The 23,014-nt window shown below is 38.6% G+C and overlaps 1 protein-coding gene and 1 long non-coding RNA gene across 4 annotated transcripts; both read right to left on the reverse strand.

The window, feature by feature from the left end:
- Positions 1–806: 806 nt before the first annotated feature.
- On the reverse strand, positions 807–7,637 carry LOC145496518 (uncharacterized). The gene is made up of 4 exons (XR_014050557.1): positions 7,404–7,637; positions 6,459–6,557; positions 5,713–5,807; positions 807–1,652 (listed from the first exon to the last, which is right to left on the reverse strand). It is a non-coding gene; the product is annotated as an uncharacterized LOC145496518 (long non-coding RNA).
- Positions 7,638–7,700: 63 nt separating this feature from the next.
- LOC145496516 (dnaJ homolog subfamily A member 3, mitochondrial-like) lies at positions 7,701–22,529 on the reverse strand. Of its 3 annotated transcripts, none has more exons than XM_081476212.1 (14): positions 22,286–22,529; positions 22,120–22,191; positions 21,721–21,806; positions 20,510–20,590; positions 18,405–18,474; positions 17,246–17,409; positions 16,808–16,960; positions 14,093–14,240; positions 13,756–13,820; positions 13,264–13,335; positions 12,565–12,621; positions 11,828–11,943; positions 11,413–11,510; positions 7,701–10,316 (listed from the first exon to the last, which is right to left on the reverse strand). In XM_081476212.1, exons 1-14 carry the CDS (start codon positions 22,512–22,514, stop codon positions 10,198–10,200), a joined length of 1,530 nt encoding a protein of 509 aa, XP_081332338.1. In that variant the 5' UTR covers positions 22,515–22,529; the 3' UTR covers positions 7,701–10,197. The 3 variants fall into 3 exon arrangements, with proteins under 3 accessions (XP_081332338.1, XP_081332335.1, XP_081332336.1); XM_081476209.1 differs by having other exon boundaries at positions 10,230–11,061; positions 22,286–22,467; XM_081476210.1 differs by having other exon boundaries at positions 10,230–11,061; positions 17,246–17,384; positions 18,398–18,474; positions 22,286–22,464.
- Positions 22,530–23,014: the final 485 nt, after the last annotated feature.

Below are 23,014 nucleotides of genomic sequence, written 5' to 3' on the forward strand. Positions count from 1 at the left end.
TGATAAGTTGGTGTTTGAAAAAGATTTACTTCAAGTGGATGAGGATCTTTTACTACCGGCGCTCGTTGTAACACAGGACATTGCGTTAATAAGAATTTAAAAAAAAGACACTAAATTACATTGAGCTGATTTCTGAATTGCTGACGTTATTGTTGAAATTAAAATAAAACCTGAAATCAGCTAATATTAGCAACACGAGCAATTGTTGCATACATGGCTTATAACGGTTGCAATTGTCTGTTTTACTCTAAAACTTCATAACCGTTGTTACAGTTTGTTTAGGACGAGTAAATTTCTTGGCGTTTTTTGATTAATTTGTCCTGTGTTACAAACGAAAATCGGATGAAAAAGGTTTTTATCCGAAACATGATCTTGTGCAAGAGAGCTTGAAAAAACTAAACTGTTTCGGAGAAAGATTTGCTCGGTTCAAAATTTGATTTTAACAAGTAACGAGATTTAAAATATCTTTTTCGGATTTTTTTACGGGTAGGAAACAAATTGGCGTTTTACTTTCAACTTTTTTTGCACGAGGTGATGTTAAAAGTATTTTTGGCGGGAAATTGTAAGGGAAGTCATTTTGAATTTTTTACCGAGAAAGTTGCCAGGGGAAACGCTGTGCAAATTTTTCCAAATTTTCCCGCCAAAAGTCTTAGTATATATAGGGAACATTTTTTCTTGACACCTTTTTATTAATTTAATTGATTTCTATTAACTAATTAACTTATAATTAGAGATTACTTGAGGCAAATAAAAGTAATTTTCACACTTAATACTTGTTTGTGTTTATTGAAATATTTTATTAAAGATAATAAAGATGACAATGAACTGTTTGACTTATTATACACATTGCTCTGTAATAATTACACTAATAAACAACATCAAGTAGAGCAGACACAGAGGAAATATAACTTTTATTGTTGACAATTTAAGTTTAAAATTACTAAAATTTTTTTTAAAAAAAACGGCGCATGCGTATTTTGGCGCCAGTATTTTTCTAAGTTTTTTGGCGGGAAAATTAAAAATTTTCTAAAGGAGTACATGAAGAAGGAAAAGCATTTTTTTTTTTAAAAAAAATTGGCGCATGCGTAGTTTTGGCGCCCGTATTTTTTCTAAGTCTTTTGGCGGGAAAATTAAACACGGTCAAACCGATGTTAACAAGGAAACAACTTTCACCAAAAAAAAATTGACATAACACTGGCTTAGAAAATTTGTTCTTAACTCTTGCGATGTGTTTCTGGCAAAATTTTAATTTCATAGACAACTTGTAACGGCAATAAAGATTGTGCTTTGAGAAACTGAGTTACAAAATTATAGCTTCGACATGGTACTGGCCTAACTTCTTGCTTTAACCCTTTGCGCCTGTCTCTTACTACCGTACGGATCAGTCTTGCTGTTCACGTTTTATAAATACTAATCAAAAAGTGCTCGTGAGTTTAAATTTGCACTTCCCAGACAATTCAAAATAGTAATAAAGATGGTGCTTGATTCTTCAACAGAAAAGAAATTTTCTTCTCTCCGATTCTCCTCAATTAACCTTGAAGCGCAGTCTCGTTAAGTTCGCTATTCTACCTCTAACTACATCTTGAATGATTGTCTTTCTTCAATCCTGACTTGCAGCAGATTCATGTAAAGCATCGTAGGCATCCAGCAACCTGCATGAAAATAAAGCAAAACGAAAATTAATAAGAGTAATTACACAAAAAATAGTTACACAACAAGAATATTACCTTTTTCCTGGTGAAAATGAAAAGATGCTGTTGAAAGATTACTGTTGCGCTACGCGACTACCAAAGTAACGCTGCGTAACTAACAAGATAACGCAGCGTAATTAACAAGATAACGCGGCGTGACAACCGAGCTAACGGTAAATGACAACCAAAGTAACGCAGGGTGACAGTCCATGTAAACAAAGCGTGACTCTAAAGGCTAGCTAACTTTAAACATAACAAAATACAGGCGAGTTTGTGATCGTCCTGGTGCAGTAACAAACATTAGCAAGAAAAAGATTAAGTTACTTAGGAAACATAATTGGCTCCGTTTTTTGTTCTCAGTTCAACTGAAACATGTACTGTTCGTAGTACAACGTAGCACAACATGGGATCAATCCATTCCTTATGATTGTACCTTGGATATTAGATGTAAAAATCAGTTTCCACACACAGAAAAACTGAACATTTGAGTGCTCTGACTTGATTAAAATCATAGTAAGAAATGTTTTGGTGAAATTACACCAAACCCCTCATTTTACTCCAGGCTAAAGCAACTTATTGCTCTTTGTATTTTCGCAAAGGGGTTCAGGAATTCGTGAAAATTCCATCTTGCTGTATTAATTTCTATTCAAAATACAGTTGTGTGAAATTTCGACAAAAATACTGGAAAAGTGGCTATAATTTTCACGTCAAGTCAAGAACTTTGCATTTTTCACTTATTTCCTTTAGGAAAGGACATGCAAGTACATAAAAAATACCAAATACTGTACCAAGTAGATAGAAGCTAGCAAGCTGTACAACACAGAAGCTTCAAAACAAATATGACCTCCATGGTTGAGCTATTAAATTTCAATATTGATTTTTAATATTCAAGTGCTGAAGAGCAATGTCAAGCTGCTGAGCCAACGTTGCTTTTAGAATCAAATTAGTCACAAGAGTTAACTGTTTATCAGGAAAGCCAAAAACAGAGGTTTTCCATCATCATGATGATACCACTCTGAGACCACAAATAAGCTTTGAATTGTACAGCTGGGGAGATCTATCATGCACAACTAAGCAGAAGTTTCATTTCAACCAGATACCGTGAAAATTGATTTGGAATATAAAAACGTTATTAATAGTGTCATTACTTATAAAACAGCAACACTTCGAAACGAAACAGGGATGATATTATAGACTTCTTTCTACGACACGACCTTCGCTTGCCAAATTAAAACCCTTTTGACTTGTGAATCCAGGTCCAATTGGCTTTCAGTACAACTGTTGAGTTGCAACGTTTATGTGTTCAGTTTCAAAGATGTATGGTTGAGTTCTAGAAAGCTGCAATGGTCAAGTTGCCTTTGGGAAGGTTCAGTTAGGCTTCATTAAAAAAACAAACAAATTTAATTTGGCATGACACTGGCTCATGACTTGAACTTGACTTGTGCTACAATAAGGGTTCTCATTAAGCTAATTCCTCACATTTGCATTGCACATCCTTACTGCGCATAACTTATGGCATCATTAGCGCACGCTCGTGGTATGCACGCGCACATTGAGAACATGGCAGATTTGCCTTGATATTGAGTTCTGTCAGTTGAAAAATGGCTATAGCTCACTAACAAGCGCGGGCACCCCAATTTTTTTTCCAGTCATTTTAATCAACTAATCATTAGCTTTGCGCGAGAAACGACTGATATGATTTCTATTGTTGAAAATTGAATAAATAAGGAAAACAGCAGCTGCACTGTAGTCTTTTCTATTTGTTTGATAGCCATGGCAAGCAATTTGGTTCCAATATTTTAACAACGATTCAGCTGTCTGTCAAAACCAAACTTAAAAAGTTTACTTGTGTCCAACACAAGTATTAACTGTAGTTTGAGGTGTGTTTTCACGAGTCTGGGCTCACAAAGATTTACTATAACATGGAATGCGTTCATGTAATAAGCATTAAATTATGCCAAAATGGGTCATTTTCAGTGCCTCACTGCTCCTTAACGAGCATGGGCACCCCCCAAAAGATTTCTGCAATAGGCCACATTCAATATATTAATATTCTAACATGGCTCTGAGGCTTTCTGGCCAAAATTGTAATTCTTGCCTTGCAATGTCATGCAATAAAAAAATAATTTGAAAACCATTCAGTGGATTAAAAGTTAGGAAATTGTGATGTTATAAGAGATTGGTAAAGAAGACACTTCTCCAAGTGTTAAGCCTGTATGTTTTCCTACACTTCAGATATTCGTCAAAATGTTTTGCACAAATTTACAGAGCACAGTATGGAGCCGCCATGTTGGTGTACCTCCGTGGGACACCAGTATGGCGGCCGGAAAATAGTGTAAACATCTGGAACTTACTTTGTCTATCTAGGCGACTGATTATCTGTACTGAACAAACAAGCATTTACATAAAGCACTTTTCCTAATACTTAAACTTCTGAATAGGCTAAAAATCATGAGATAAGTATATATTTTTTGACAAACTCGTTCATAGCTTTATGTCACACATCGCCATAACTCTGAAATTCAAAATGCGCTGGTTTCCAGATGAAGCAAGCTACTATACTGAGCTGAAAAGTTGTAAACAGATACAAATTTACCCCCTCTTATGTCTGATGAGGATAAAAACTTTGGTACGGTGGCTCTTTAGTTTTAGATTTTAGAAAATGATGACGTCACGTGCAAGCCAAGGATTAATCGTATCTACAGTGTATAACAAATCTCAGAATTTTAAATGTCTTTTGAGGACTTCTTTTCAGGGAAAATGTCTGTAGCACTTTTCACAAGTTTTGAAAAATGCTGGAGACATTGCGACAGAAGCCATTAAAGTGCACGTAATTGATGTGCAAATCACATGGGTATCCAATTACAGGTATCCAATTACAAAGAGTTCAAATTGGATACTTGTAATTGGACACCCATGTGATCGCGCACTGATTACATGACAAATAGGCGCATGGAGAACCAATCACGATCGAGAATTTTGTTATAGGTACGATTAATGTTGAAAAAATTTCAAACCATGGCATATTTATTTAGCTAGGTCAGCATGTATGAGCTCACCACGTCATGCTATTTGGTTTTGCAAGTATAAGCTGTATAGAACAGAAAGTCAGGATTTTTAAAAGACATTGTGAAACCATTATGATAACATCCACAGTGGTAAACTATAGTCACGACTAGATTTTAATTAATTTCTGGAAGATTCAAAATTACTTTGGTGTCATCTGTAACAAGAAACTACGTGCATATGTCATATTCTTCTAGAAATTTTCTCTCAACTGCACCAAACATCCAAAAACAAACCATCGGGAGAAAAAGCTAAACAAGTACAAGCTCTTAGTTTTACGCATGAGCTACTTACAAAAGCAAATACAAAGTGGGTGAAAAAAGTATCACTTTCTCTCAAGAATTTTCCACTACACGCCAGTTTTCATACATGATTATCACATACAAAAGCAATAAAATAATGGTGCTTGCCCACGATGAGAAATGCTTGCCTAAAGGCACTAGTACTTTTGTCAGACCCTGAATAATTTATTACCTGCTAAGGTTACATGTACATGTATGTAGGTTTGGAAAAAAGACTGTCCAGACAATTTACAAAAGAAAACATCGCCAGTGTCACTTGGTGAGCAAATTATGTTACATGTACATGTATGAGCTATTTCAACAACTTTGACTTCCAACTGTCACACAGACCCCTAACTGTTTAACAGCAAATTGCAAGCAACTTACACACTGGTTAGCCAACTCAAATAATAGTCTAACAAGAAAAGAAGGATAGAGAGAGAGAGAGAGAATGAAGGAGTGAAATTAGCCCCCATAACTACAACATGGAAAATTGCTACCTAGTAAATGAAATGCTAATGAAATGAAAATGTTATGAATGAAATTAGGCCACACCATTCAAAGTAGGTTCTGGTAAAACTTCCAACAAACATCTCCATTAATGTGAAAGGTAGGATGGTCCCCCACTTGGAACCAGAACTTTGCATGTGTAACTACATGTATATTCAACTAACCTCATTGACATGTGTCATCTGAACATGTCCAGCTTTCTCTCCCAAACAAAGTTTGTTAATGCTAGCTTTTGCCATTCATGATGCTTGACATTTTTCTGAAGAAGGAAAGATTCTAATCTAAATATATGCTGATTCCTCAGACACCTATGTACTGTGAATATACTAATAAGGTATTCTTTCTGAAACAATTTTCACCCTTTCACATACAAGGGGTTAGGGTGGATGTAGCTTCCTTTGCATACAGCCATTCTTTTGTTCCATCGTGTACTCCTCTCTGACGACGTTCTGCTGGAAAGAGTGCATGACATGCTGTGTATTGACTGGAGGCTAGGGTGAATGCCACTCCCTTGATAGTTTTCAAAATTGTTGAAAAAGGGCTGAGGTCTGGAGGCTAGAACTTTCAGTAGCTAGATGTATATTCATCCATTAGGGATGTGTGACCACTGCTTGTCAACTCATTTCTGATGTTTTCTTTAGCACAGTTGCAATATTAGTCCAACATACATTAGTTTACATGTAAAATATATTTACATCAATTTATATGTTGCCATCAATAATATTTGTGATGGCAGTTGAAGTTCTTCTGCTATTTCAAAATACTATCACATGATCATTATTTGCGGAATCAGTTATTGTGTTTGCTTGTTCCTCGCTGTTAAAATTATATGGTAAAATCATACTTTTTAAGTTACAAAATACTGTATACATGAATGAAATTCTTTTTTTTACAAAAAAATTGAACTTACCAGGCAATTATTGCTGGATTTGTTTCCATGGGAGATGATTATCCTGCATAAAGTTGCAATGATGTACACATCAATGAAGGCATCTCCATGTGTGGACCCCTGAATAGAAAGAACAGTGACATAAACAATACATGTCTGTAACACTTTTTCCACACAATTTCTTTGGTTTAACTTACATCTAGCCTATGAACACAGATGGATTTTTGGCAAAAAAAATACCATCTGTCAAAATGACTCCACAAGTGAATTCCATGACATCAATCTTTTGTCTTCTTTTAACAGATGACCAATTACATTACGTTTTAGATTAGGTCAGATAAATTTCTCCCTTGTATGGGAAGCCGTGGATATTCAGTTTCTTGGTGGACAACTGACCCAACAAGGAGTTTTGCTTTTAATGTAAAGGCAATTTTTTGCTTTCAAAGGCTAAGATTAGAGCACTGGGGAAAAGTTTATCAGTGGATGTTTCCTCTTTAATCTTCCACTTTAGGCAACAAAAAATTTACTTAGTCAAGGTTTTAAAGCTTTTGATGGGATGATTTAAACGTTAGGTATGCATATTCAAGATTTAACGGCAAATTATACGTTTACTGTATGAAAACAACTACACTACTTGATTCATCAGGGTTTTAAATTTGCCGCCATTTGCAAAATTAATTCAAGTCTTACCTGCTCGCTCTTTTACTTGGAACAAACTTAGAAGTATTGTCCATAAACTTATAACAGAGAGCGATATCAAAAATATAATTACAAGATGCTTTGTAAAGTATGCCCAAACTAAAACTAGATTTGCTTGAGTCAACTGCATAATTCTGCATGAACAAAATGATGGCTTCTCTCTCAACACACCACTGTAGATCTTTTTATGTAATCTAGAATTGACCAAACACGACCAGATTACAATATGACTTCCATATGCTAATAAATGGTTCATAACTTACTTACCAAGAAGTTAAAAACCATAGTTAAATGTCATTCCCTCGCTTCTCTTTCGAAAGCCAGCATGTGCAAAAATTCTCAAGGTTAACGATCGATTGGCATTGTGGGACATTTCTATGTTCTCCCCTCCCCTCCACGTGGTTAAGGGTTCCACCTTGAATTTAAGTGAAGTTTTAGGAAGTTTAAAGAGGGATTAAAAGGAAAAAAAAAAGTTTTGGAGCACCATAATACCCAGCCAAAATACGGTCTTCGTGTTAACCCCCGCCTTAAACGTTTGCGGACCTGCCGATCCGACTGCAGACTGGGGTAAAATCCGGGGGGGGGGAACTCCCATATGGAATGGACGGGGATACTCGTCGTCTCGCTTAGGGGTGTAAATTTCGAATTTTGGTCTCACTTAGGGTGTTCTGGGCAAAATGTCATTATTTTTAGCCGTCAAAGTCTCGTTAAGGGTTGCACGCGAAGAAATAACAAAACAGAAAGAATTTTGATTCTTTGTATTTACTCAATTCATATAAACAAATTCGCCATCATTAAAAGTCCCTGTACTTTTTATTTGTCTGTTTTATAAACTGGTCTCTTTTAGGGGTCTGCATAAACTTCGGCCACGCCCAGATTGGTCTCTTTTAGGGGTTAAATTCAAAATTTCCGACGAGTATCCCCGTCCACTCCATATGGGAGTCCTCCCCCCGGGGGGTAAAATGCACGATTGAGGGTAAAATGGAGACAGCAGATTCCAGACTGTTTTAACTGTACCGTGTTTCCATTTCCATTGTCGAGAGCTAACCGTTGCAGACTAACCTGAGCGTTATTCAGATTAACATGAGTCAGGCGCCCCTCACTACTGCCTGAGTGTAACTCAAGCTGAGGGTAACCGGTCGTTTAGTCGCCAAGTGGATTAGCCCCTAACCGTTTAGCTCCCCCAACCAGAAGTCGAAAAGGTTGTCTATTTCTCAATCTTTAAGGGTAAATATGGGGGCTAATCGACTTCTGGTTGGGGGCTAACCGGCTAAAGGTTAATCGACTTGGAGCTAAACGACTGGTAACCAGGCTGAGTGATATTCAGACTAACCCCAGGGGCTAACCGGAAGGCTATTCAGTGAATGCAGGCTACCCAAAGTGCATATTATCATTCTGACTATCGATGATTAGGCTGTATGACGCCCAGGCTACCCTGATTATACCGTCACAGGTTGTGGTTGCGTTTTAAACTGGCTACCATGTTGGATTCTCTATTGTTCCCAGTGTCTTTCCGGTTTGGTCTTCGCGGGAACTTACGTGGGATCCCGTTTTCCTCAAGTTAGGTGTTTACTTTTTTCTTTCCCATCTGATGGTGGGACAGGAGCGGATTGATACTCCAATGTACTGGGCACTCTCCCCAAAGGATATGATTTCTGGCAAAGAACCATGGATAACGAGGAAGCCCTGTTTCGCGCTGGTTTAGCCTAAACTTTGGTTCAATATTTTAAATCTGTAGACGTTTATAGAGTTGCATACCGAAGTAAATTGACTGAATAAGGGTAATTGTATCGCTACTGTATGTTATTTTAAGAAGTTCACTTCAGCCATTTTATTTACAGTAACCCATCGGCACATGCGTTTTGTTCAATTTGGGTTTACTTACTTATCGTTAAACAACGCTTCCCCGGCTTCACTTGCGTGACGAACCGAATGTTGCTACTTATAATTGTAAGTAGAAGCGGCCAGCGATCTAATTGACAGTCCTAGAAATTGTCATCATTCATTTCAGATTGTCATGAAGCATTCCAGATTGATCTGAAGCCATGTTCATGATGTGAACTGAAAAAGGTCATCCACAGTGAGACGGCAGTACACGATCTATACCCCGGCGTGAGGGGTGTTTTAAGAAGAAAAAAGTGACGCCTTTTCTCCTCTCCTCAGCCTCTTTTCAAAACGCGCCTCCCGCGTGACCTCAAACCGCATATATTTTCTCTCCAGACGCTCTCGCCAAAATCATATCCAAGTGGATGAATGGCAATGGGTGCGAGCAAGAAGCACTACCGTATCAGTTGCAATTAGTCAAGTCAACGCGAACCTAGAAGGCCTCTTGTTTACACGTCTGTTTTTTGATCGGATACAAGTGAGTATTCGTAGTCTACTTCCGACAAGGCAAAACGACAAAGCACAAAATCAAGCAATGAAACACAACAATGCATAACTAAATCAGACCACCTTTAATATTTTCTCAGTAATAGAGATCCGCAAAAGATGAGGGCAATTAGGGGAATTATTAGGATCAGCTGCATATGATACGCACCGAGACTGCAAGTACCCTACACCACAAATCATTTTATTTAGACAATAGTTTTTTTAAAAACGTTAGGTAGTCTGGAAGAAAGCAGCCGTGATTTTTAAATAGAATCAAACCTATTCACTGGCCTAGGTTTTCATTCAAACTGTTTCGTTTTTGAGTTTGACTTTCTGTTCACATACACAACGATGAAACACGGTGATGGTTTTCACCGAGAATTGCTTTGAAGATGGCAGTTCTCGACAAAGGACGACGTAACAACATAGATTCAGTCCACCGCATACTTTCAAAGAGCACACGTCACTCATCACGTTCATGCGTGCAGGGCTATAACGATCACGATGAGTGCGCGTGGATGGATAACGTTAAAATACGTTTTCAAAAAATATCCTTTTCAAATGAAAAGGTTTTTTTTGTGAGCAGGACCAAAGAGGATTCGCTACAACAGCGCACAGTTTGGGCAAATTATACGACAATTCTAAAGCACCAGCTTGTTGTCACGTCTTCCCCTAAAGGACCAGAATGCTGTCACGCCTTCCCCTGTCGCCTGTTGTCTTTATCGTCATCACTGTCATCCTCTTCGCTGCAGAATACTTTTTTCAGGCGTCCAAGCAATCCGCTCTCATCTTCGGCAACAGTCTTTGCACCTTGGAAAAATTGAGAAGTCAAAAAGCAGAGTTAGTGACTTGGTGCAGAGCAATTTTTCTAGGGTATTCTATTTCGCTTGCAGCCGCCATTTTGGTCGTAACGCAATACTTCCAAATGGGTTGTAGCATTGTGTGATACTGCAAACAGAGACTTATTGTTTTTGCTTCGTCACGCAATATTCCACGTTAATGGAAAGTAGCACTGCGTGACGATGCAAACCACGGGTTATTGTCACGCAATGCTACTTTACACCAGGGCAAGGTATTGCGTGAAGGAGGGAAAAAATTTACGGAGGAAATAAATGAACCTAAGCGCGAAATTTGTACACTTTGTCACGCTCTCACTTCTGACTCCTCATTTCCTCCTCAGCAGACTAACTTTAAGTATAACTAAATTGACTACAGGGCTATCTATCTTTCTCCAAGCTGTGACTGTCATTTCCACTTCCTAAATGCCCTAACTGCACGTTCTCTGTCACATCCTCGCGTGCTTCAACGCCCAAAAAGAGAAAATGCATAAGCATGTACGCTGCGACAGTGAAGCACGTGATCGCCGTTAATTTCAACATGTGTTGTTTAGAGCGCCGAAATCTGGCCTCCGGGTCTTCATCGTCCCAGGTCCCATCCGGCATAAACCTTCCCAGGGGACGCTTCTTTTTGACAATCTCTTCAAGCTCGATCTCTTTCGGGACATTTGCACCAGCTGGTGTTTCGTACGCTTTCCAGGATTGGCTAGTTGTGTCGTCTATGAGATGCAGAGACATACTGATGTCATGCAAACCCAAATTGCAATGAATTCAGCTTGAGGATGGACCATTATTATTACATTTTTTTAGGGTGGGAGGAGGGGGTGGGGGGGAGGCGGGGGGTGTTGGGTAATTCTCTGGGGCATAAATTTTTTTTCTCACCTTTAGGTTGTGCATGATTATTTTTGGTGGGCAACAGCTTGTGAAGATAGATATATATTTTTTGCCAAAATGGCCAACCCCCCACGCCACCACCCTTCTACCCCGTCCAAAAAAATAATGGTCCATCCCTTACATTGGTGCTTTGATAAAAATTACATTGTGCTTCAATCGACAAAGGACACGATTACCTTTCGTGGATTTATCTACTCCATTGACTGTTCCATTAACATCATCTTCTAACTCAGCATATGCCAATATTAACGCCTTCTGCTTGTCATTAAGGTATCTGGGAAAGAAAACGAGAATATTAATTTACACGTTGCCGAATATTGGGTTGGTGATAGGTTGGGCTGGGTGGGGTCTCTTCTCGCCGGTTTGTCGAGGATAAGATCTTCGTCAATCCGACCGACGGATCAATACACATGCATCTTAATTCACCCAACCTGTTCCAGGCTTGCAGAGTGCTTTTAAGCCATAAGGGACCCAGAAAATAACTATTATTACTGTGTACTGTTGACATCGCAAGTATATTCAAACCTACCACCGTATAAAACTTAATAACCTAACAACATATCAAGTTTACTGCATTGTAGTACAACTTACTTGGGTATGTGTATTTTAAAGTTGACAAAGTGATCTCCTTTGCCCATTCCATTTAATCTCGGGATGCCACGCCCTGAGAGGCGGATCTTCTGATGAGACTGGGTTCCAGGAGGAATCTGAGACGAAATATATCATAAGATCAAAGGTCAAGTGCAAAGAGGGCAACTGGGTATAACAAATTGCCTGGGCTTGTGGCTGCAGTGCCACAACTGCATGTTAAAACCTCGAGAGGATCGCTGCTTCTGTTATCCTCAAACTCATTAATTAGTCATCAAGTTTAAACAAAGCAAAAACATAAGCATGTGAGTGTTTGGATATCTGATCTTACGTTAGCATAGATCTTTACGATTTTATTTCTCTGTTTTCTCGTTAGTTTTAGTTTTGATTGAGAAGATATATCAAACACACGAGAAAGTGTTTGATCACAATTCCAAACACCTCAAAGTTCGTCAAAAATACTCCGCTGTGTGTCGTATTTTCAACTCTCCTCTCAGTGTTTGGAAACGTGGATTTTGTGTTTGATAAATTGCATGAAAATTGCAATGAAAAGTGTACCAAAACAAGACAAAACCAACCCGTGGACATTCCTTCAGAGGCGCACCATTTCTAACCCCTTCCTTCAACTCAGTGTAATAACACCATCTTTTGAGTACCACTGTGAGTAAGCCTTGAGGACAACAGAACTGCTACAGTATGTTGGCGGAATTGACTTTCTGGTTTAAAAATGGTTCACTCACCTTAATTTCAATTTCTCCATGGATGCCAGGTGCACGAAGTGTCCCACCAAGAATGGCCTGTGAATCAGTCATATTGTCAATCAACCATTGATGGTAAACAAACACAAATGCCATTCAACTATTTCTAGGTGCATGTACATAAACTGGAGTTTATCACCAGGACCAACGGACTGTTCATCATCTGACACATCCAATCAGATCTGAGCAGACTTACGGTGTACTTTATTCCAGTGGCATTTTAGTCAAAAATTTTAGAAATTTCGGTTGGAGGTAAATTGTTTATTCATTTTTCAGTCCATCCTGGACAAAATAGAAACTTCTGAAAAGATAGTAAGTAGCCCAAAAATGGTGGATTCTTCAAGGAAATTCAGTACATTCTTACTGAATGGAAAAACAGTAGATTCTTCAAGGAGATTCAGCACATTCTCACTGAACAGAAATTCGCAGTTGAAATGTCTGGAAGTTTTTCCTCTATAGGTGGCCCCTGTCAGGGCTGTCACAAAGTTTTCATTCACCTCTAGCCTTGATCTTCACACCAGTAACAAACTTGTTACTTTTTGGGTGAATTGTATCAACTACAGGTAAGTTCACCTGTAACAACATGTACAAGATGTCATCAAAACTCAGCCGCAGCAGCTCTTACAGTTTACAGCCCTTATTGACAGCCCTGACTGGGGATCATTGCCAAAGAAATCTTACCTGGGTGAAGCTTATGGTGACTGTAGAGCTCACATTCGCACCATCTCGTTCAAATATTTTACTCTCACTGACCTAAAACCAACAAAAGGGAAATTTTTACCAACAACAAGCAACATTTCTACCATGATGACACCATTGGGTGATATGGAAATTATGAATTCATACATTCTGTAACACTGTGCTATTTTAAAGGAAATAAAAGGGAAATAAAAGGGGAACAATAGGAATGTAAGAATAAAAAACAGTGCACAGAACCACTGTGTTACCAAATTAGAATGTATAAGGACAGAACATAAAATAACAATAAATTTTGAGAATCAATCTCATATGCAGTTTAACATCCACTTGCTCCAGAATTGTTCAATCTTGTTTGGATTGTAAAACTAACTTGAACATACTAAAATACTACATACATGTACCATACTATACTGTACTATGGCCTTGTTAATGGCAACTATAGGAAAAGTCTTAGTAAGACAGAATTGAACGAACCTTAAATGTTACAAATATTTCTCCAGCTCCAACTGGTACACGAACAGTCTGCCCATCTTCAACTCCTAAAAGTTAGAAGAAAATTTACAAAATTATAAAGAAGGAAACTTAGAAATGACCTTGGCTGCTTAGTGACTTGCACATGTATAACCTTGAGCAATACTATCAACATTTAAATTCTCTTTATTGGTCCCCACAGATTAATAATTATTATAGACTTAGTTATGAGAATCTGTCAAAATAACAGCATACAATGATGGTTTTCTTAATTCATATGACCATCTGTACATAATGATTAAAGAGTAGCTATATTATTAGACATGTACTGTGGAGATACCTGCTGGAATTGGAATGGAAATTGTTTTGGTTTCGTGCACACTTCCTTTTCCACGACATTTCTTACATGGTGTAGTTATGATGTGACCCTGTCCACCACAACGACGACACGTTGATCGCATGTGGAAGAATCCAGTGTTAACTGTTTCCTGCAAGAATTTGTTCTTACATTGTAAAATTATTCTGGTAGCTGCATAGCTAGGGGTGGCAAATGGTCCTTAAAAACCATGGGTCTCGCAAAATGTTCGTCAAATTTCAGGGTCTCACTGCCATGTGTGTCTTGCAGTCTTGATTCTTTCACAAAGCTCTCTCCCAGTCTAGATTTTTTCAAGACGAAGAAGTCCCAAAGTACCAATTTGTTTGCTTTTTTTATAAGCCTAAATGACATCTTTACGTTTTCGAACATGATCGTCTCCAGCTTGCATTTAAAACACTTAAAACACTAAATGTCTTGGTTTCGCAAAGAAAAACATTAGTCTCACCTTCTCGCAAAGTATCACATGTAAGTTGTATTATTCACCACTCCTAGACAAATGAAGAAGCTAGTCATAAAAGGGGATAAGTGACGATTTTGGTTGCTTTTCTTTTCTCTTGCTCCAAATTAGCTGAATTTTTGCATGTGGTCTTCAATGTAATAGGAAAACGTGTTCCTGAATTTTTGCCGCTGGTTTTTGCTTCGCTTTGTAAAGACGCCGCTGGGAAAACCGAGTGGTTTTTGCATACGCAATATCCTGAAAACGAAGCAAGGTTTAGCGCAAAAACTACGGGACATTGCTAAACATACCTAAACGAAACTCTATGCGAAATTTGGAGCGTTTTCGACAAAGTTCACTTTTGATTAAAATACCTAACGCCCTTTTCCCGCCGAGGCTGCAAATAAACGAAGCCGGGCCTTTGTTATGATAAACAGAGCCGATCCTTTGTTATAATAACCAAGCCAAGCCTTTGTTATAAGTCGAAGTCTCGCCTCGGTTTATCATAACAAAGGATCGGCCCGCCGCGACCGCAGGGACTTTGATCTCACTTAGAAAGCAGCAAAATGTCAATTTCACGCAACGTATAAGCTCAAAAATGTTGATTTTAGGTCAAAAAAGGTTTAAATGTTGATTTCACGTTAACGCGTGACGGCAAGGATGTTGGTTTCACTTAGAAACCAGCAAAATGTCAATTTTACGCAGCGCATAAGCTCAATGATGTTGATTTCGGGTCTAAATAGGTTAAAATGTTGATTTCGCGTTAACGCGTGACGGCAAGGATGTTGGTTTCACTTAGAAAACAGCAAAATGGTAGGAGCCCATGATGGGCTCCTGAAAATGGTAATTTCACGCAACGTATAAGCTCAAAAATGCTGATTTCAGGTCAAAAAAAGGTGTAAATAAAAATAAAATGAAACAAATAAACATTTCAATAAACACTTTTTCAAATACGGCAACGTCTTCAATGGCTAAAAAATCACGAGATAAAACATAGTTTTCGACAAACGCGATCGTAGCTTTATGTCACGCACCGCCATAACTTCCAAGTTCAAAATGCGCTGGTACCTCTTATGCCTGATGAGGACAACAACTTTGGCGGCTGTTTAGTTTTGGATTTAAGAATTTGATGACTCCACGTGAAAACGCTCTATAAATAGGGCTGACAGATTAACAGATTAACCCTTCTGCGCAACGTACGGGTCTCCATACATCTGCATGTCCCCTGATCCCAGAAGCTCAAAACACTACAAATCATGCCGATTTGAAATAAAATCAACGCAAACTGGATCACAGATCTGTTACAATCGATCGCCACTTGCTGGCCATTATTATGTTTAAATCTAGTTACCAGTTCGAGAAACGTCCGCAGAACGTAATCGCAATGCATGCCGGGAAGGGTCTTTACACCTCGTGCGCGGGAAGACATGGCGGTCGATACAAGACAAATTTTATAAGTCTAAAACCAGTTCTCGCTTTCCAAACTTTGACGCTAGCAACGCTTGGCAAATGGGCCACAACTCACCAGAGGGTATTTTTCTTGGGCAAGAACTGCTCTAGGACTTTGCTACCTGGCTCGATCTGACTTCGAACGCCGATAACACGATTACGGTATATCAGCTGCCTTCGAAGTTTCAGAACACATTTTGATTCTTTAAAACGTGCTGATGACTTACGGGTTTATCGAGGCTTTATGATGCCTCTCAACCACCAGGTAGGCACACAAGGTACTTTAAAACAATGCTTAAGATATTAGTTGACAGAGCTCTAATACGGCACATCTCTTTTTTGTTTGATGGTATTTCGTTTGACGCTCGATCGATTCACGTGTTGTGTTCACGTCACAATAACCGGTGTAAACAATCCGTTCCCAGATTTCCGCTCTATATGCTGTGGGATTTGGTTTTGACTTCATACACTATAAACAGTCTGCCTGTTTGCTGTTCAACAAATAAACTCCTAAAGACATGGCTACGAAAAGCCAAGTTTTTTGCCTACGTTTTAACTCGAAAACAAAGCAAAAACCAGCGACAAAAATACAGAACCACATTTTTCTATTAGATTGAAGACCACATGCAAAAATTCAGCTAATTTGGAGCAAGTAAAAAGAAAAGCAACCAAAATCGTCACTTATCCCCTTTTATGACTAGCTTCTTCAAATAGCTATTAATAGATATCCAACCAGTAGGTAGTCTTGCAAGGCCATGAAAGAGAGAAATCATTAAATCATACATGTACCCTACCTCTCCAGTTCCTTTACAAGTAGAACATTGAGAATATGTTGTTCCAGGTTCTGCTCGTTTACCATCACATCGATTACAAGTTACTCGCATTCTTGTTGTTATGTCTTTGTCACAACCCTTTGCTGCATCCATGAAGGATAGGTTGATAACATGCTGGAAAAAAAATTAAAATTTCAGCCTTAGCATAAAGAATTTCCTGGTTATGTTGAATTTTATGATTGCACATAATCTAGAATAGACTCTGCGAGCTCATTCACCTCCCAGAACAAAATTAATCTCTTTTTCAAGTTGTGAAGATCATGCTCACTCTGGTTTTTGAAGGAAAAAATTGTTGACCTCAATCCAATACTTTCAAGGACACACTACAGAAAAGTCTTTGTTTAATGCCACAGGGAGGCTCAACTACTTGATGCAAAGAGGACAGAAAAGGGTTCACACCTGAACTTGCTCATAATCTGAAAAACCCCCAGTACTAGTCTGAAAGCCACCAAAAGAGCCACCTCGTCCTTCAAAGAAACTTCTAAAGATGTCCTCTGCATCAACACTTTGTCCAAATGGACTTCCACCACCAAATGGACTTCCACCACCAAATGGGTTGCCACCTATTGCAAGAAATGCACATCTTTTAGTCTTCTGTGATTTTAATTTAGGTATAAAACGAACGTCAACTGGAGCCTTATTCTCTGTTTGCATTTTACATAAACCTCTAAAGAGCTTAAAGTTTCACAAAGAATTCATGCAGCTACTGGTATAATGAAGAAAGAGTATGCAGCTCTGAATAAAAGTCAGATGTCTTATTTTGATTGCTTCTTACTGGGTGCTGGAATTTAGCTATACAAATGCAGTATGATACAGATTGAAGGCTGGTTTTACTAACAACTGAATTAGAGTCGGAGACGGAATCAGAAGCACAGAGCAATAAAATCTAGTTAGGGGGGTCCAAAACAGAATACCGATTCAGCTTAAGATTCTGTCAACTACTGTAAATGGATTGTCAAGCAGGGAAGAGGAATAAATCACAATGCTCGATTCTGGGCCTTTTTATTGGATTGTTCTTCTGCATCTGCTCCTGACTCTGACAATCTAGTTTCCACTAGAGATATTCATTAAAACAGTCAAACAAAGTAAGTGACAGGGTCATAAGCGGAATCAAAATAAAGTAGAAACGTTCTAGTTTTTCCAACTTTTGATTTTTATTAGGTCATAACACTCCTACTGCTTGACCCCGACTCCATCTCAACTTTCAAGAACAATACAATGTACAATGAACAACCAACAGAGGTTCATACATGTACATGTACATGTGTGTAGTCTTCTAAAAAAATGTTATATGATCATTGTGTAATTATTTTTTTTGTTAACTAAGTCATATCACAGTCAGGGGTTTCATTAGTTAATGGCTGGCAATGTGCAAATTGACCGGCTGTGATAACGATTTTGCCAGCTGGTTTGGCCATCCAGTGGAAAGTCTTTCTTATCAAGAAGATCAGTTCAAAAAGTTTTGCCCCCTGTAAAAACCAGTTGCCCTCCTGCTGGCAATGTCAACAAAACCCCTGTATCACAGTGAACAAACTTAACTCAGCAAGAGACCAGTTACCTGCTGCTCCTCCAAAATCTGCTGTTCCAAAATTATCATGTGATCTTCTTTTGTCATCATCACCAAGAACCTTAAATGAATGGAATATCATGCACAAAACTCAGGGGCCAAAACTGAATATTTCAGTTTGCTACTGCCAAATAATAGCGGAGCTCCGTCGTCCCAAAGGGCCGCCAAGCAGAGCCCCATACTCATATAGGAAAGAAAAGGAAACCCACGAGTTGATTTTCCCATGGTTATCATGGCTGGCGGTATTGCTCGTGAGTGCATACGCACGGCGACGGCGACGATGGCAACAACAGAGTCGTGCAACATGGCGGCCATAATAATATATTGACAGAGACATGCAGCCTTTGTTTACTGTGTACTTCTTTGATATTGGACATCCATGTTATGATCAATTGGCAGCTGTCAATACAAGGTATCTGGTGACCAGTATCACATAACCATATCGTGGGCTCAAGTTTACAGGTTATCATGGTCATGTGTTTTTTTGAAGTTGACCGCTGACCAAGTGTAGGTTTTTGATTGGATCACAGAATCGTGTCAGGTTAACTTGTTGAAAACAGGGCTGGATTGTTCGGAAGCCAGTTAACGCTAACCCAGGATTAAAAGTTAATCAAATTATAACTTTTTCTTCTATATACAAATGTTTTTTGCTGCTTTGTTTTGAGTATATGGTGATTATAAAAACTCAAAACAGAAGGCCAAACAATATACAGAAAACCTCACCACAAAGTAACAAAACTCAAATCAAAATTATACATCTTCCTGGGTTAGCTTAATTGGGCTCTGAACAACCCGACCCCAGAGCTGCGCTTTCAGGCTGGCCTAAATCTATGTATTAGTTTACTACTGGTAGTCTTAAAACCTCATTAATAAGATGTTCACGTAATGGGCGATTCCTGAAAATATCCATACCTATACCATGGACGGCTTTTAGGATTTCCGAAGGGGAGGGGGGTTCACGATTATGGAATTCTGAGGGCATTGGGGGGGGTATCTACGATGGAAAATCGGAGGACATGGGGGGATTTCACAGCTGGGATTTTTGGAGTGGAAAGAGTAGAGTGAGTTCCTTGAAAACACAATTGTTGTGGACTTTTGTGGTTCGTAAATAAATAAACCACGAACATATGACCATGGAAGCAGAAGACAAGCATCGATTGATCAGACACATGTTTATGCTCATAACTTATAGGAGTGAACAGTAAAAGGTGGGTTTCACATTTCCCTTGATGAATTTCTTGTCAAATGAATAAAACCTCAAAATGTATCTTATTTACTGCTTGCAAATTTCTTGTTACTCCCGTCTCCCGTCCGATGAACGGCAAAAAAAACTCGCACCAGTCCCTCACTTCCGATGAATGCCTGCCAGATGCTTAAGCATTCGGACTGGAAAAACATTTTTCATGCACACTACATGACTTATAAAAGGGACGCAACAAGGAAAGATTCAAGGCTTGACGGTATTTTTTACTGCCAAAAGATTTTTACACTCTGAATTTGAGCTATTTTGCTTTGTAAACATCAAAACAACACAAGAAAACAAAGAGGAGGAAAATAATGGTTAGTGGCGTTTATTTTTATAGCCAAATTCAGACTTAAAAAGTTTGCACAGCCTGGCCACTCGCGCTAGGTTTTTCTTGTTGCTGAAGAGTTAAGCTTGTCGCCTGGCACCGCTAGATCACAGCCTTGAGGAGGCATAAATTCATATTTTTTAGCTCATATAGGCGTTGCCAAGTCAAAAATGTACTTCCAAAAAAAAGCGGAAATCCCAAAGGGGAGGGGGGTTCATGATTACGGAATTCTGAGGCATGAGGGGGAATGCATTCTGGAATTTCTGAAGGCAAGGGGGGGGGGGGGGTTAAAACATGGAAGCCGTCCATGGTTGGGTATGGATATTTTCTGGAATTGCCCAATTTTGCCATAATCAGAACATCATCAAACTGACCGATAATGTGAATTAGTAAATATAGCAGATACTGTCATGATGCAGTCGACTATTTAGCTATTAGCTATTTTAGTCTGTTGCATTGTCCAACAGGGCATGAACAGGATTAAGTAAGAAGTAAGTAATTTAGCCACTTGAAGTGTCAATATACCTCATAAGCCTCACTAACTTCTTGAAATTTTTCTGCAGCACCAGCACTCTTGTTTGTGTCAGGGTGGTATTTTTTGGCCAGCTGAAATAAGATGCAGAAACCTTTATTAACAAAGTGGTTTAATTTGCAGAAGCAGGGGAGCAGGACAAAGAGAATTACTTTGTATTATAATATAGATAGGACCCTGTGCACGCTCTGATTGGTCAAAAACCCATGTTTTATCAGAGTATAAACATAGAAAAAGCATGTTTTATTGTTTTGCACCTGTAAAATCTATATCACAAAGCAAATTAAAACAGTCTTATTTTGTAGGCTGTCAGAGCATGTATGTACATGGAAAATCTGATCTGCTTTATATATTTAACAAATAAAGAAGCCTAAGCCATGTATTACACTGTGATAAACCACTCCAGACATTTGAGAACACTCGAGAAATGTACAAAACACTGATCTGCAGCTCGTGTTTTCCACATTTCCCTCGTGTTCTCAAATGCCCATTGTGTTTCATCATAGTGTAATACACGGCTTGGGCTTCTTTATTTGTTAAATAAATAAAACAGATCAGATCCTCCATGTACATATATGATCTGACAGCCTACAAAATAAGACTGTTTTAATTTGCAACAAGCAATGCCATCCATCCAGAATTTTCCAAATCTTCCTGGCCAGAAAACAGTTTAAGCTGATTGCAATAAAATTTTCGTGATAAACAACTGTCATTGTGAAAGTTATAGTAACCTTTAAATTAAACTTCCAATATTATTTCACTACAATTCGTCAAGAGATTTAATAGTTTATCAATATAAAAGTATTGAATTTTCCCTAGCCCTAGATTTTTCCCTACTTTCAGTTTCCCTACTTTGTCTGCACTAAAACTGGGGTGCTTACCATTTACAAAAACCATCCAGTTGGAAATTTCAGGCATAAACATTAAACAGTTGAATGTCACGTTGCGGGAGAGGGAATCGCTATTAAGTATATTCACATCAGCTATAGAGACTTAAAACAGCAGAAAAATAGCATCACCTCAAATCACAGCCCATATTTTCTGAAGCTTCCCAAACGGAATGGCGCGAACCATTTGATTTTCTACCTGGAATTTCCGGTTTTCCCATGTAAATGGTAAGTACCCCTGATCTATGGGAGGGGGAGCAGATAAAATGGTGGAAGTCCTAATGATGGAGCCACCAGAAATGAAAAGTAATACTCACTTCGAAATAAGCTTTTTTAATTTGTTTTTGGTCAGCATTGGGTGATACTCCGAGAATTTTGTAGTAATCTTTTCTGTGAGTAGGATCTGTGGATCAGAAATTGAACAACATGAAAATTTTATGATTTCTACACATACATTGTAAGCTTAGTTCACATTAAAATGCCGGTACTTAGAAGCCCTTATGGGTCGCCAGTTTTCAGGGGTCTGTCGGTCATGTCGCCATGAATATGCCTGGATTTTAAATTTAGATATAGCACTTGGGCTCAACAAAAAGATCGTATCAACTAACAAAGATGTACACTGATTTCTATATTAATTTTATCTTACGTAATTTCACACAACACGTGGACTTGACATATCGATCGTTTAGGACAGAGATTTCAATTATTTCACTTACCCGATGTGTGAAATTCCCGTCTGTGACAAGAAATAACTCCAGCAGATGAAGGGTTAATCTTCCGCGTTGGTGCTGGAAATACAAACGAGACAAGAACGAAAATTCGTTAGGCTTAACATTAAAAATATTGTACGGTTGTGCACTAGAAGAATCAGCTGTTTCTTACCAGAAGCAACGAATATTCCACCCCTACTTGACGCAACAAACAAAGCATTCCCTATTCTTGAGAAATGACGCATATCGAAGTCGAGCCTTCGCTTTAAAGTTTCTCTTGAACAAAAAATACATCTCTGAAGCAACAAACTCCCACTCCGCCGAGCCGCCATATTGGCAACTGACTGGAAAAGTACATGCGTACCACAGGGATAGCACAGCAGTATGACGCAATAGCGCATGCCATATTTGGACGAAAAACGATAAAATAAAAAAGAAATGGGAAAGGGAAAAGAGAAAGTGAGGCCAAAAAAAGGTTGTGGTTTCTTAAAAAACAACAACAACAACCACAAAATTAAAAACAGTAATAAATAGATAGGTACAGGAGCTTGATTCCTAAACTATTAAACAACTCGGAACACCAAAACAACGAAAAGCTTGGCGAGTAGATTGGGAAAGATTCATCTCGGATCAGGTGGTCAGAAGAGCTTTTGAGATAATCTTCCCAATTCATGGTCGTCTAGTTCTGGTATTGACGAAAAAAATAAAATTGAAAGTACGGAAATTAATTTTAGATATCTGGGTTATTGACCAAGCGTGTGGTCAAGATGGCTGGATATTGGCCAAGTTCGCTTTTGCGGGTTAAAAGACCGAGATACAGTCGCGGTCGGTAAACACGCAAAATAAGACCGAGGGCAATATTCAGCCTTCCTGACCGAACAACCTGGCAATAAAGGATTTA

Source organism: Orbicella franksi, chromosome 9 (assembly GCF_964199315.1).
Source record: "Orbicella franksi chromosome 9, jaOrbFran1.1, whole genome shotgun sequence".
NCBI lineage: Eukaryota > Metazoa > Cnidaria > Anthozoa > Scleractinia > Merulinidae > Orbicella > Orbicella franksi.